Genomic DNA, 15,481 nt, shown 5'->3' on the forward strand with positions numbered 1-15,481 from the left:
AAAGCTTGATTACCTGCTTGGCAGTTAGAAATACAAAAGTCTTTCCACTGAATATTTTTTTCCTTTCATGATGCCCAGATAAATCCAGTTTTTCAGTGCCAATGGAAGGCTCATCAACTGGAGGATAAAAGCTGCAAGAACAGAAAATTAAAGTTAAAAAAATTCAGATTTACCTACCAGTACTGACTCATAGTCCTTTCCATTTCAGAGTAAAGCTCTGAAGTTAAAATACTGCATTGCTTTTAAAACTATTTATATAAATAGTTTTTCGAGGTTGTTAAGAAGAAAGAGAGCCTCTAATTTCTTGACATCTAAGGTAAGACCAACACTTTCTACTTCAGTAACTAAGAGGACAACACTATTAGGAATGCATTCAACCTATCCACTTTAAGCATCTGCTGTACACATATCCACATTCTCCACTAACAATACTGAGAAATGAGACTGCAATCTCATTCTGCACTTACTCTAGCAAATAGTAAACCCCCCCACAAAACTACTCATCTTCCTTCCTCTAGCCTTCAGGTGGGGACAGCCAACCCTCCTTCTCTTCTATTGAATCAAGAAATTGTGTACCACCACACTAGATGAGAACTCACTAATATGACAGAAAATAAGTACACTTTTCTTGCTGGTGGGATAGAGAACTGAACTGAACTGATTCTCCCTGCAGATGCTCAATTGTTTTGTCCAATACAAGAAAAGTGACCAGTTCAGCTGCGGAACAGATGAGGCAGAAGTGAAATTCTACCCTGAAGCTCTCATTTTTGTCACAGCCTGTGATCTCAGCTCCAGTTAATGATGGCATGCCCACATCATAAAAAGCCTCTAGAGTTAAGACAAGTATCTAACTGATAATTTCAGGATAGTAATTACAAGATCTTTGAGCCACATATTCACTACTACAGCAGTTCTGACAGAACAAGGTGAAGGCACATGCTAGAGAGAAGAGAAACTATAGGTCAATTTTAACCATACTATACTACATCTGTACCCAAACAGCAGTTTACATAGGTACGCTGGCTGATCATAGAACTACTTATCTTTATTCTGACTGGTGATTATACGTTTTTCTCATACTACTATGCAGGAAAAAAAAAAAGTGCTGAAACACACTCCCAAAGTCTGGTTTAATAGCACAATAAATTACATATATCCATGTATATCTACATATACATGGATATGTTTTAATTTTTTTTTCTAATTTATGCAAAGATGAGCTGATTCTAAGCAAGAAACATACTCCATGAAATGCTGAAATATTTAGGTTTCTGAAAAAAGCACTATCTGTAAACATATAAACATTCTTCAGACACTGTGACTATTCACATACTTATAGCTGAACACAAGAATAAGCATGTGAATTTTCTACTGCATCCAAATATGTAATTCAATTATGATAGGCTAAAATGTACTATATAATTACAGATAATTTTAAATAATCTTTGTTCTCTTGTGTTCTTCGGGATCAATTCCTGAAGCTTTATGTACACAATGGAAATTAACCAGCCTAAAACTAAACCATGTTTGGAAAAATGAGTATTTGATAAGTTTCAGCAACCTATACAAGTCTGTTTACAAAAATACTGTTGCATTGAATTTGAAATAGATATGATAAAGTCTACTAAGTTGTAAGAAATAGGGTAACTCAGATATTAGTTATCAGGCCAGAAGACTTCTGATACTGAATCCCATAGTGACAGTTATTAACCTAATACAGGGGACAAAGTCATCTTTAAAGACCAAGGGATAAGTAAAAAGGAAGAAACAGAAGTTTCTTTTACTTTGGAACTGGACTATAGTTTCTCTAGAAATACATTTCAAACCTCTGTTTTTTAATTTCAGCAGGAAACTTCAACTGATCATCTCCTCCTCAAAGAAACCTTTGATTTTCCTTTGAAACTCTTATCCAATGCTGATCTAAGCTTAAAAGGCAAGTCTTTTTCAGTCTTAGGATTCTGAAGTGCTCCTTGTACACTCTCCCCATAAGATCTGCAGTAACACCATTATCCAGAAAAGACCCTCTACAGTCTTGAATCTTTCAATAAATAGATTTTGATTCTTGATGAGTTTCTGTTAAAGGCCCAGTTACTTTCCTGCTTTTTTAAAGCCCTGCACTATTTACACTGGACTGCTGTAATAAAACATGTTATTTCGTACTTCATGCTGCATTTATGCAGCAATTAGTGAAATTTTCAGTTATTGTTCTTCCTTGCATAGGTTATCAGAGAGTACCAGAGGTAATATACTTCACCATAAAAAGCCTCAACTGCAGGTTTGCAATTCTGTGAAGTCTTAGTATAAACACAAAGAAGTTTTAATTTTTTTTTTAATTTTAAGCTTTTATTTCCCTAAGATTTTGGGGGGCTCAGATCTACAGTAGTAATCAAGATTTAATTAAGTGTCACCCTGTATTACCACATCCATATACGTTCCTTATTTCATATCCAAACTAGTATTGCCCCAGGTTGTTTAGTGTCTTGCGGATGTACCAGCCCAGGTCAGCTCTAGCTACAGTGCACAATGTAGAGATTCCCTGTGAAAGTTAAAAGTATTTTGGGAAATGGAATGCAAACAGCTGCTAAGCAAATTTTCAATATCTTCCCACAAGCTACAGCTTAAAAATATCACCTATTTAAAATACTGTAACTATTTTAAATATAGATCTGTGTATTACACCAGCTGTCTCAGTTTGATGCAGAACTCTCTCTTTGAAAACTACATAATGGATGTATTACTACTGTCACTAACATTTAGTCAGCTCAATTCCTCTGAGGGTCTTAACAGATAGCAAAAATATTTAAGAAAGGGAAACATATCCATCTGGTTCTATTCTAGGGAGCACTTAACAGCTCAATTATACTGTCACTTCTATATTAAAGGACAGGACAACATGCACCCCAGTTTCAAGAGCCCAAGCCACTGTTTGCTTGTTACTGTAACAGACAGTAACAGCAGACTTACAGCTAGATAACATTAGACCAAGCAAATTTCAAATTGCACAACCAATTGCTAGCTTTTGACGGTTTCTACTACTTGTACTTAAAAAATAAAAATAATCCAGAAAACCTTACATCCAATATTTCAGAGAGGACTCTAAATAGTTTATTTAGTTCCCTCACATTCTTATAAAACAATGTAGAAGTAGAAGGAAAAGTTACAGTTCATGAAGATTCCCCCTTTCTTCTAGAAATGAAGACCAGATGAGCTTTAAACCACTCATAGATGACTGATTTGACATATTACATAAACCCCAACAAATGTAAAATCCAGTATCTAGAAACTAAAGAATATTTGCTACCAATTGCTCCAGATTGGCACCTGTATTGTTCTAACAAGATACTGTCACATTCTGTGAAATATATTTTACCACGTAGCAAGCACAGTTTACTGCGAATCCTCTGCAGCTTTGCTTCCATTACCATGTGTGCACCACTGAGATTTGCTTAGCTGTCCTTTCCCCCCCACCTCCATTCTTCAAACTATGCTACCAATAGTTAACAGCAGACCCATTAAAGAAAATAAATCAAATTGCTATGCCCTAACACGTATGTATGTATGTATGTATATCCATACATATGTAAAACCAACAGTGACTTCTATTCTTCTTCACCACTGCTTTCCCCCAACTCTTATGTCTGGTGTCCAGCACCCACCTAGTTAAAACAATACATCCAGAAATATCATAATGTCTTGAATGCATTTAAAGTAATTGCACAAATTTTTCTCCCTGTTAACTGACATTAAAAGTTCAACATGTTATTTTTCAAATGCCAAGTACTCTTACAATTTTCATTCATTACGTATTTCATTTCACAGTATCTTCCAAAGCATGCAAAGAATAGAAGTGATAAAAAAGAAGTACCCATGCAGTTTACCTTTCAAAAATACATGATGGAAATTTCTCACCTACATAAATCATGTGTTCATACAAAAAAAAACCAACAACCAACCCAAAAACCAAAACCACAAAAAACCAAAACCCAAACAAAACACAATCTCCCTTTTCAAGGTAGAAATAGTAGCAATACAAGCTCAGATGAAATTCTCACATGCAATAATGGGATTATTTTACTCTTTTCTACACAGAGAAAATAACCAAAAGGGCCATTCTGCAGTATGTGTTTATTCCAAACTAAGAATTCCCTTTTCAAGTTAATTTAACCATGAAAACAGTGAGCATTTTATTATCATATAGTGACGACCAATGCATATTAGTCTCACTTCATCTCCTAACAGATAATTAAAACCCCCTGCTATTTCAGGGAATTCAATGGTCAGGCTAACTCTGTTTTGACCAAAGTTTACAGTAAACTCAATAACAAACTGCGTACTGGGAAAACATGTCTACATAATGAAATAAGCTTGGTATAATTTCTTTTATAAAAATATAATTTTCTTTATTTAAACATATTAAGAACCAAAACAGTGTAAATGTTGCTTCAAACATATCAACAAAACAAGTTCCTATTTAGAGCCAATAACATCTCTAAGCATATAGACAATTCAAAGGACTCATTTTATAACTCTAGGGATGAGAGCAAGAAAATTGCCTGAATATTAAAACGTGTGTCATATTAAGCATTCTTCCACAAATAAGGTTACGTAAATCACATATTCTGTCAAGTATGATCAGATAAGGGTGTAGTTATTTGATAATCTAACTGCCATAAATTTAATTGTGACATTGAAAACGTTACTCACCTTTCATGATTTGGCAACTCTTGCCTGGACTGAATAGCTTTGATTAATTCTACAAAAAACTCTGGTTTTATAATTGGTCGACCACAAATCAAAGCACATATAGTCTGAAAAGACAGAAAATATGTATTTACTGTATGGAAGAAGTTCAGCTAGAATATGGTTCAACTGACATAAGCTTTTTAAGATCTTACAGGTGGAAAACGTCACACAAACAAATAGAACAATACTGAATTTTGCTACTGAAAACCAGGATAGTTTTGCTTTTAATTGCTGTCTTGACCAAAGTTATGAAAATGTACAAGGCAACTGCTGAAAATCAGTAACAGTCTTCAAAACTGGCTTTTTCATTTTCTTTCCCTCCAACTTCCCATCAAATACACCTCTTTCTAAACTTGGAAGAGTTGACTTCATAGCTTTGTACAGGAAAATCTTGAGCAGGTCTAGAATTTAATTCGCATTTGTGGGAAAACTGCAAAGCAATGCCATCAATATGCAAAAGCTCAACATACCTTAACAGTAACTTTTACTGATACCATTACAAGATGAGTACACTCTTTTGTCCATTCATTGACTACAAGACCTCCAAGCTGCTGGATGGCTTGATTTAAAGCAGTTTTCTGAGCAACATCTAAACATGAGGAACAGACAACCAAAGGTTCATACTCTACTCTGAAAAGAATAAGTAGAAGAGAACTGCTTTAGTTATTTCAGCCAATCATTATGATGAACAGAGCTGACTAACTATCATGTTTGTATCTCAGGGAAATTGGGGCGGGGGGGGGGGGGGGGGGGGGAGATGACGAAAAAAACCCAAAACCAAACCACCCCATAACTCTTATCTAGATCAAAGACTGTGCTTTAAAATTTCCTGAAGAAATTAAATACTGATTTTTACTCAGAAACATTGACAACATTTTGACCTGATGTCTGAAATATTTCTAACAACTTTTGGGTCTTTCACAGACATCACATAGAATTAGTGCTTCAAGAATACTGTAAGGTGAGGGAATATCAGAAGAAATTGAACATGTGCTTCCAAAGGCAAAAGTATGCTCAACAGAAAAGTCCACAAAAAGAGATTAGTATTTAAAAAAATATAAGTGTTGTAGAAGCAAGTTCAAGTAACTTTTTTTCCTAACATTGCCATTACCCTTGACCATAAGCCTATTTATATTTGTAGGTCTTCTATATGGAATTACAGCATGTAAAATTCCATGATTTGATTTGGTTTAGTCTACAAAGCAGGAAGAAATTTAAATAATCTTTCTGGTACAACAGTCAAAATGTATCTGGTCTCACAGCATGATTTCTTTACCACATTTCAGGTATGTTGATACAAAATACCAAAAATTATTACAATAAGCGGAGGAGAATGCCCTTTTTTTTTAATCATATAATACCAGCAGCAGTGACAAAACAGTCAAATTTTAAGGAACAAAGCCAACTTCTGGTTGCTTTAATATTGATTTTAATGGTCATTAGTATTTGTTCTATCTACCTGCCACTTTACTTGAAGCAGTGCTTCACATATTCAAACAGATAGCACTGACTACCATGTTAAATTTCAAAAATTAGCAAATTGGGTTCACTAAAGACAATGCAGGCATACGTCACAGCAACAAGCATTCAATAGCTAGTGCTGCACAAGGCATCCTCCAGCTATCTCAGTTCTTTTCTCATTGCATTATCAACAGCTAACAAGGGCTCAGACAAGCTCTCTCCGTACCCTAAACTTTCCTCCCTTCTTTAGAGCCATTTATGTTTTAGGATTTTGTTCTTTGCCTAAGATAGCCTGAAAACACTCACTGTACATGATACATCTTCCAAAATGCCAATGCTTTACTATGAACAATTTTAATTTCTTAAGTGTCAAAATAAATTACATTATAAAAATATGTAATGGAAAACTATTGCAGAAGCAGGTATGGAACACAGGCAAAATATTACTCATCTCCTTTGCTTTCTAAAAACTCATCATTGCTGTATCGCTTGTCAAGTTGTATGATGTGCAAAACCACTCTTTTCAAAACCTGCAATTTTCTACCTGATATTTTATAAACAAAGCACTTACCTAAACTTGCTCTCAAAGACTCCAAAGTTGATTCTGTCACCAGACTGCAAAGACACTGAAGAGCCATTGAGTTTCGACCCATTGACAAAGGTACCATACTTAGATGTATCTGTTACTGTTAATGTAGGGACTGAGAGAGATTGGCTCTGAAAATAAACATAAAAAAGCCATTATAGTTTATCATAATGAGATAGTTTTATCAGAAATGGGTTACTACCATTATGGATCAAAGCAGTAGATAAGTAAGAAAAAGCCCACAAAATACCATAGTAAATAAAGACCTTGGACAATGAGGCTGGCTATGTGCAATTATCCATCTTCTGGTTTTCACTGTGAAGGAATGAGAGTAAACATACATATTTTTAGCTTCAGAACTTTTGTGCTGCTTACACTCACTCTTTTTGGAGGCTGTGTAGGCAATCATTCACTGGCCCAAAGCCTCTGCTAGTGTGATTTACCAAGGCTCTGAGAGTTATTATTGCTGCTTTCACCTACTATTCAGCCCTTGCATACGTGCCCAAGTCACTTTCCCTCACTTCCTTCCACAGGCACTGCTAATCTTCCACAAGCTGCAGGGCATAGTGACAGCAGTTATGTCTTGAGAAGGGATTAGATACTGTCATACTTCCCAAATGGATCACCAGCCAATAAGAACACTGTCAGCCTGTTTTTATGAAACTTTTGCTACATAGTTATACATTATTTGCAGGATTAAAAGGACAAATAAATTTTATGTATTTAATTTCAAATTCCATATATGGTTACATTAATGAAATTCCTGCTGACTGGCTTCAAAATGTCCATAAACATTGCTACACGTAAGTGATCATAGAATGGTTTGGGTTGCAAGGGCCCTTAAAGATCATCTAGTTCCAATCCCCCTGCCATGGGCAGGGACACCTTCCACGAGACCAGGTTGCTCAAAGCCCCATCCAACCTGGCCTTGAACACTTCCAGGGATGGGCCAGCCACAACCTCTCTGGGCAATCTGTTCCAGTGCCTCACCACCCTCACAGTGAAGAACTGCTTCCTAACTTCTAATCTAAATCTACGCTCTTTCAGTTTAAAGCCATTACCCCTTGTCCTATCACTACACTCCCTTGTAAAAAGTCCCTCTCTGGCTTTCTTGTAGGCCCCCTTTAGGTACTGAAAGGCTGCTGTAAGGTCTCCCCAGAGCCTTCTCCATGCTGAACAACCCCAGCTCTCTCAGCCTGTCTTCATAGGAGAGATGCTCCAGCCCCCTGATCATCTTCGTGGCCCTCCTCTGGACCCGCACCTACAGGTCCATGTCCTTCTTACGTTGGGGGCCCCACAGCTGAATACAGTACTCCAGGCGAGGTCTCATGAGAGCAGAGCAGAGGGGCAGAATCACCTCCCTCTTGCTGCAGCCCAGGACATGGTCAGCTTTCTGGGCCGCAGGCGCACATTTTGCCAGCTCATGTCCAGCTTTTCATCCACCAGTACCCCCAAATTCCTTCTCCGCAGGGCTGCTCTCAATCAACTCATCACCCAGCCTGTATTTGTGCTTGGGATTGCCCTGACCCATGTGCAGGACCTTGCACTTGGCCTTGATGAACTTCATGATGTTTCCACGGGCCCACCTCCCAAGGTCCCTCTGGATGGCATCCCTTCCCTCCAGCATGCCGACTGCACCACACAGCTTGGTGTCGTTGGCAAACTTGCTGAGGATGCACTCAATCCCACTGCCCATGTTGCTGACAAAGATGTTAAACAGCGCCAGTCCCAACACCAACCCCTGAGGAACGCCGCTCATCACTGCTCTCCACTTGGACATTGAGCCATTGACCACAAGTCTTTGAGTGCGACCATCCAGCCAATTCCTTATCCACCAAGTGGTCCATCTGTCAAGCCCATGTCTCTCCAATTTAGAGACAAGGATGTCATGCAGTACACCATCATATGCTTTGCACAAGTCCAGATAGATGATGTCCGTTGCTCTTCCCTTATCCACCAACGCTGTAACTGTGCCATAGAAGGCCACCAAATTTGTCAGGCATGACTTGCCCTTATTGAAGCCATGTTGGCTGTCACCAATCACCTCCTTATTTTCCATGTGCCTCACCATAGTTTCCAGGAGGATCCACTCCATGATCTTGCCAGAAACAGAGGTGAGACTGACTGGCCTGTAGTTCCCCAGGTCTTCTTTTTTTCCCTTTTTAAAAATGGGGGTTATGTTTCCCTTTTCCAGTCAGTGGGAACTTCCCTGGACTGCCACGACTTCTCAAACATGACGGATAGTGGCTTAGCCACTTCACCCACCAGTTCCCTTAGGACCCACAGATGCATCTCATCAGGTCCCATGGACCTGTGCACCTTCAGGTTCCTCTCAGACCTCATCTTCTCCTACAGCGTGCAGTTCTTCATTCTCCCATTCCCTGCCTTTGCCTTCTGTGTCTCAGGTGGTGTGGCTGGAGCACTTGTTGGTGAAGACTGAGGCAAAAGATGTGGTCAAGTACCTCAGCCTTCTCCATGTCCTGGGTAACCAGGCCTCCCATTTCCTTCCAGAGAGGGCCCACATGATAGTAAATTGCTGCTTGCTAATTCTCCTTGGGACATTTTTATTTTCAGTCCCCTAAGCAAATACAGAATGAACGATGTGAAGTGAAACACAAACTAAGCCTGCAGTAAGATAACAAGCACTTTGCAGAAACAAGACCTAAAACTTGTCTATGTAATGAAATTTAACTGCATAATTTTCCTGCTATGATTATTTTAATACAAATTCCTAGCAAATCTTCACTCTGGGATAAAAGTGAGCTTAGACCAGTAGAATTATGCCACTAAATTTCTCAACACAGGCAAGCAACCCTGAGAAAGGAAAAAAAAAAAAAAGTCAGGATTAAGAAAAGACAGGTGATCAGTGGTTCTACTCCAAGCAAAAAACACCAGTGGGAGCAAAATGAGAGTATGTATGGTCATGGCAGACTGAATTATCCACATAGCATATTGATAATGCAGTAAAATGCTGGCTACTTACAGGGGTTGTTTCAGGACGATTTACTGTCAGAACTGCATGACTTCGACTGATGGACTGATCATCTTGAATTAAAATTGCACAGTTTTTGCGTCCAACAACATATTCTGTACCACTTAAAAGCCGATATGGCTCTCCTGAAAACAAAGAAGAGACAGAAAAATATCAGTTTACAAAAACCTCCAAAATACCCAAAGCACTTAGGAAACATTAAGAAGTTTGTAGTATATCTGAAACTCAGCTTTGTCACACATCATTTATTAGGCTGACTAGAATCATGCATTTAGTTTATAGACAAAATCTCTTTCTTACCCTCTCCCTCGCTTTGTCCATTATAAAAGGATACATTTTATGATAAACAAAGCAGTTACAAAAGTGTCAGCACACTTTTTTCAATGACAATATATTTTTACTAATACTCTGCTACTTCACTTATCTCTTGTGTTACTTGTTGAAGACTGTTACACAGAGAAGGGAAGGAAAAAAAAAAAAAAAAAAAAAAGACCATGATGTAAGATAGCTTTTCCAAAACACAAGTTTTAAGGGTACATAATTTTTTGAGGGTACATAATTTATTTACATAATTTATTAAGAGGTTCAGGGGAAAATGTCCTCCTAATGAATGTAAGGAGATGTGCAATGTAAATCAAACTGATAATAAGTTCAGTCTCTGACCTATGCTTTAGCTCATTCTTGGTATCTGTCATCTAGACCACATGTTGGCTTTTCAGTGAATGGCTTGACTACAACCAAAAGGTGTCTGTTACCTACTGGTCAACAGAACCAGAAATGTTTATTGATGAAAATGAATTAATAACTACAGATCAAATTCTAGTTATCAACCCTGGGCAAATAACTTTCCAAATATGAACTGCACAGAAACAATCATCCTGAATACAACAACAATACCTGTGTTTTGGCTCTTGCTCAAGAGTTTTCCAGGCAGTAAGAGATAACTCACTTCATTTCAATAGGATTAGGTACCATTAGGAGACAAACCAAACATCCAAAATTCACTCCCAATGAATTAGGAAATAAAGAGCAGATGCAGTTGTGATAGGACTGCTTGTTACACAGAAGAGAAAACATTTAAGTCAAGAAGAAATTTGTATGTTATATGACACCTATTATGAGAGTTATCAATGTATCAAAGCTCCTATGGATAAGGAAACTGGTGAAGAAAGGTACAGCGGTAACTCAGTTTCAAAACTCTGCATCCAAGAAACAACGTGATGCCTTAAGTTCAACACTTGGTCCCTGAAACACCAACACAGCATTTAGACATCTTTTCTGAAAGGAGAGACTCCCGAGGTTGACTTCTGCCTCGGGTATTTTAAGGCAGCACTCCGTGACCTGCCTCGCTGGCTGCAGCAGCACCCGAAGACATCCCACGTGGGCTGGCAAAGCGAAAAGCCCTATTGAACTTAACAGGGGCTGCGGTCTGCAGTGCTCAAGGGAGGAAACGGAGGCTCAGCCGCGGACGATGCCCAGAGCGACGAGGACTTGTGTCACCCACCGCTGGCCCACACCGGACCAACGCAGCTTTGCCCGAGAAGCGCGGACAAGCAAGCCCGACTGACGACCCCAGTGGAAGCCGAAACGCCGGCTCCCGCCGCCGGTACACCTCGGCAACCGAAGGGAACGGCCGGGCCGGCAGGTTCCGGCCTCCCGGGCCGCCGCGGGACGCGAGCCCAAGGTCGGGCGCCGGCCCCGGCCCCCCCCCCCGGGGACCTGCGGCGCAGACGCGGGCTGAGGCGGGGAAGGGCGGGCGGGCCGCGGTGCCCGGGCGCTCCCTCACCTCTTCCTGCGGCGGGCACCAGCTTCCACATCCTGCAGAGCGGCGAGGGGCGCCTGGGCGGGGGGGCGGAGGGAGGGAGGGGCCGGCTCTGCCCGGGCGAGCCGGGGCAAGGCCGGGAAGGGAAGGCAAGGGAAGAGAAGAGAGGAAAAAAAAACCCGCTCGCTGCTGCTGCTGCGGCCGCCGGGACCGCCACGTCCCTGCGAGACCCGTACCACGGCTGCGGCGGCGCGGTGGGAGGGGCGGGGAAGAGAAGGGACGGGACGGGAAGGGAAGGGAAGGGAAAGCCGAGCGCCGGCTACCGGGGGCGGGAGCAGGAGCCGGAGCCAGGGCAGCCGAGAGCTGGCACGCATGCGCAGCTGGAGGGGCGGCGTCCGCAGGCCCGGCTGTGTGTGTGTGTGTCTGTGTGTGTGTGTCTGTGTGTGTGTGTGTCTGTGTGTCTGTGTCTGTGTGTCTGTCTGTCTGTGTGTCTGTGTCTGTGTGTCTGTCTGTGTCTGTGTGTCTCGTCTCTCCCCAGCCCCATTTGGGGCTTCCCCCATTCCCCAGTTGGCGGCCCAGGGCGCCGTTTCAGTCCCCGGGAGCTGCCGGTTCCCCCCTGCCCCGTGACAGCTTAGGCCGGAACTGACAGCCCCGGGCTGAGCTGAGGGCCCCGGGGCAGGGTGCAGGCGGCGGCCCCAGGCGAGGCTGGGCAAGGCCGGCAAGGCCTGAGGAGCACCCCCAGCCCGGCAGTTGTGTCCCTCTGTCCTACCCTTAATAGTGCGCTAATATCCCTAACAAAATGCATTGTGTGCGGAACAGGAAATACTACACAGATTCATCTCTTAACAGACAGCAACTTTGGGATGAAAAGAAGAAATAAACTTACTAGAATTAGTAAAAGAAAAAATGCCTGGGAGTTTAAAGGCCGGTTACCAAAGCCTTGCTACTCTGTTACACTGAACTTTCTGGAAAGGAACAGCAGAGGACAGGTATGGAGAAGCCATACCTGCGTGACTCCAGTCGCACGCATTAGAGGTACGGCTCAAAATACCCATTTCTCCTTGTGCTATGCAGCTCACAAGGAGCGGGGTGTCAAATTCCTGATGTCCATAATCATATCGGCCAGCAGTTGGAGAGCATATCTCTTCCTATTGGGTAATCGGCTTGCTTCTCAGGTAATGAATATCGATAATTGTTTGCCCTTTATCTTTGCAAAACAGCAAAAGCTTTTGGAGGTATGTCCACAGGTAGTCAAGAAGTTGTAGCATCAGAAAACCCGTAGAGTTGAAATGGAGTGGGGGAACTCGGGATAACTTTTTTCTAACAGGAAAAGATTAATTTAAAACATAGAGAAATGTGAATATGAGCTGTCAATCAGAAATGTTGTTTCCGTAGAATCATAATCTGTTTAATCTCCATGTGTTAAGACTTTAAGCATCCTTTGTCCTTAAATGTTCACTTCGATACTTTTTTATAGTTTCCCTCCTACGCTTCTCCTAAGATAAATGATCCCAGTCTCCTTAATCTCTTTTCTTGCTAGTTTTCTTCATCTTCTTTCCTTGTTTTTTTAGGCCCTCATAATTTTGCAATTTCAGTCAGTTTTTAGCTAGGGTGACCAGAAATATAGAGCGTATCCCAAATGAGACTATTTCTCAGTTTTATATAACTGTAGTTAAATATTCTCTGTATTGTTGTCATTATTCTATGTCTTATTTATGCTGTTGGCTTGACTTTCGTGATCACAACCTCATATGACAAATCATCATTGTAAGAAACTGTATGTGTCCTGTAAACCCCATTTTTAATGTTTATACTTTCAATTTCCCTGCATTTATCCATTTTTATTTTATTTTCTGGTATCATGCTTTTCCATTCATTTACCTTCTAGACTTGAGTTCTTGCTGTCTCTCTGATCCTGATTGACTCAACTGTCCTCTAATATTTGTTGATTTTCTACTTGTTCCTTTTTTCAGTTCATAAATAAATGATTCAGCACAGTCTGAAACTCAGAGACTATCAGGGCAGAAAGAGGCATTTCAGATCCTCATATGGACTGCAGGCTTAACTTGCATATAACTGGTGATACAGTACCAGAGTTGACTAACCCCTGCAAAACAGTATCTAAACAGAATATTGAGGTGATCTATCATTAAACTTTTGCCCTTAGCAGAAATGCACATCTGCGATGTGTCCACGTTGATATTTTATCCCTGACCCAGGATTATTATTTTTTTTTTAGTAGCCTTTTGTGTCAAAAGTCTCTTGGACTACTTTTAAACTTTATCATCAGATGCTATGCATTTTTTTCAACAAGGTAGTTTGAGTAGCAAAACCGGCATTGGCATGCAGGTTTTCAATGAGGACTCAGGTTTCTGCTGAGCTCTATGTTATGCCACTTGGCCAAACCCTTGAAAGTCTAAATTAAGCCTGCCAGCTCTTATATATATTCATTACCTCTCAGGCGTTTCTGTAAGAGATTATTGAGACATAGGTATCTTTGCAGAAGACTAGTGCTAGTCAGACACTTTCAGATCATGCTTTTCTAGGTGTTACAGTGTTTAATTACTTTTTCTTCTACAGATGTTAGATTTACAGTCTTATAATTTCTCATGTTACCCTAGAAGATTTTTTAAAAACCACCTATTTTCTGCACTTTACACCTCCTGAGATTGCATCTTAAACCAGAGATTGCATGCTTTAATGTTTCAGTTAATCTATTCTTAAACTCTTGCTAAACTTGTAAATAAGTATCACCCAAAATGAAGCAGGATTTTATAAAGTGGAGTAGTAGCCTATTAAGTCGATTTAGTTTCCTTGCAAAATGCAGGTAGTCTGCCTTCAATTATATTTTTAGATCATGAGACATGAAAGTGTTACTGCAGTTTTTAAAATTTGTCTGCTTCCTAGTCTCAGAAACCACTTCTTATTACCAAAAAGTAACAGGTCTGGTATAGAAATTGCACCTCATCAATGAAAGTTGCTGAAAAACATTTTCTGAAATTTAGTTTGGTTGTATCTTCTTGTTCACTTTTACCATGACAATATGATGATTCTTTCAGAGGCAGCTGTTCGGCACATTTGTATCTTCCAGTGCATAAAAGGTTTGCTTTTGTGGTTTGTTTCCTCTCACCTATTAGCTTCATTCCAGTGAAGCTTTCTAAATTCTGTAGCATTGGTCAATTTTGAAACATTTCTTGATCTATATTCACTCCCTTTCTTCAACTTAGATTTTTTTGTTCAGTGATTACATATCTCTTGAGACTCAGTGCGTTTGGAATTAACTGATTTTAATGTTACTATCTAAACCTTACAGTGACTCTTTAACACCTACCAGATGTTTGACATACAACTTTAATGGTATTGTGGCAACTACTGCTTAGTGGTGTGGCACTATTGCTTCAGTGGCTGCCAGGCAGTATGCAGGACTAATAATGATATTACGTACTGTAGAACTTACTGTACCAACAGAACATCAATATTTAGAACTTACCATACCAACAGAACATCAATATTTTTTTTTCTCTGAATGTTGAACATTGAGCTGTTTGACCATTTTTATACAGGGTGCTGATGACTAAGCTGTAGGATTTTAATTCTGATGCTTCTGAACTCCCATAGCAGTGTGTATTCAGTTTGCCCTGAATTCTTAATTCAAAAGTTGATAGTGACAAGTTTTTTGTCTTTCATGCCAAGTTTTGTAACTGTGTAGATTCATTGTCGTGGTCTCTTCTCCTCAAAACCTGCAGCTTTATCGAATCCGTAGGTTCTTACAGCTACCATGCTAGTCCCCCACCTCCTTTCCCTGCCATTCCCTATGGCCAGATATGACTCTGCAGGCTTCTCTGCCTTATTACCCAGGCTGTGCAAAAGGGCGGGTATCAGTCAGTCATTACCTTTCCGATCGGCCAGTCTTTGTGCTCAGCACAGGTAAATCAAA

General features: G+C 40.3%; 1 protein-coding gene across 2 annotated transcripts in view; it reads right to left on the reverse strand.

Annotated features, from left to right (window-relative positions):
• NBN (nibrin) overlaps positions 1-11,849 on the reverse strand; it is a 30,304-nt gene extending 18,455 nt beyond the window's left edge. Inside the window, exons 1-6 of one of the 2 annotated variants that reach the window (XM_075023568.1) lie at positions 11,569-11,849; positions 9,774-9,907; positions 6,776-6,921; positions 5,214-5,373; positions 4,705-4,808; positions 14-131 (exon numbers count right to left, since the gene is read on the reverse strand). In XM_075023568.1, coding sequence (XP_074879669.1) covers positions 14-131; positions 4,705-4,808; positions 5,214-5,373; positions 6,776-6,921; positions 9,774-9,907; positions 11,569-11,599 — 693 coding nt within the window. In that variant the 5' untranslated portion in view covers positions 11,600-11,849. Of the gene's footprint in view, positions 1-13; positions 132-4,704; positions 4,809-5,213; positions 5,374-6,775; positions 6,922-9,773; positions 9,908-11,568 lie in introns of those variants that run through there. The other variant, XM_075023569.1, reaches the window with a different exon arrangement.
• Between the last annotated feature and the right edge of the window lie 3,632 nt (positions 11,850-15,481).

The sequence above is a fragment of the Buteo buteo genome, chromosome 3 (assembly GCF_964188355.1).
Source record: "Buteo buteo chromosome 3, bButBut1.hap1.1, whole genome shotgun sequence".
NCBI classification, from domain to species: Eukaryota; Metazoa; Chordata; class Aves; order Accipitriformes; family Accipitridae; genus Buteo; species Buteo buteo.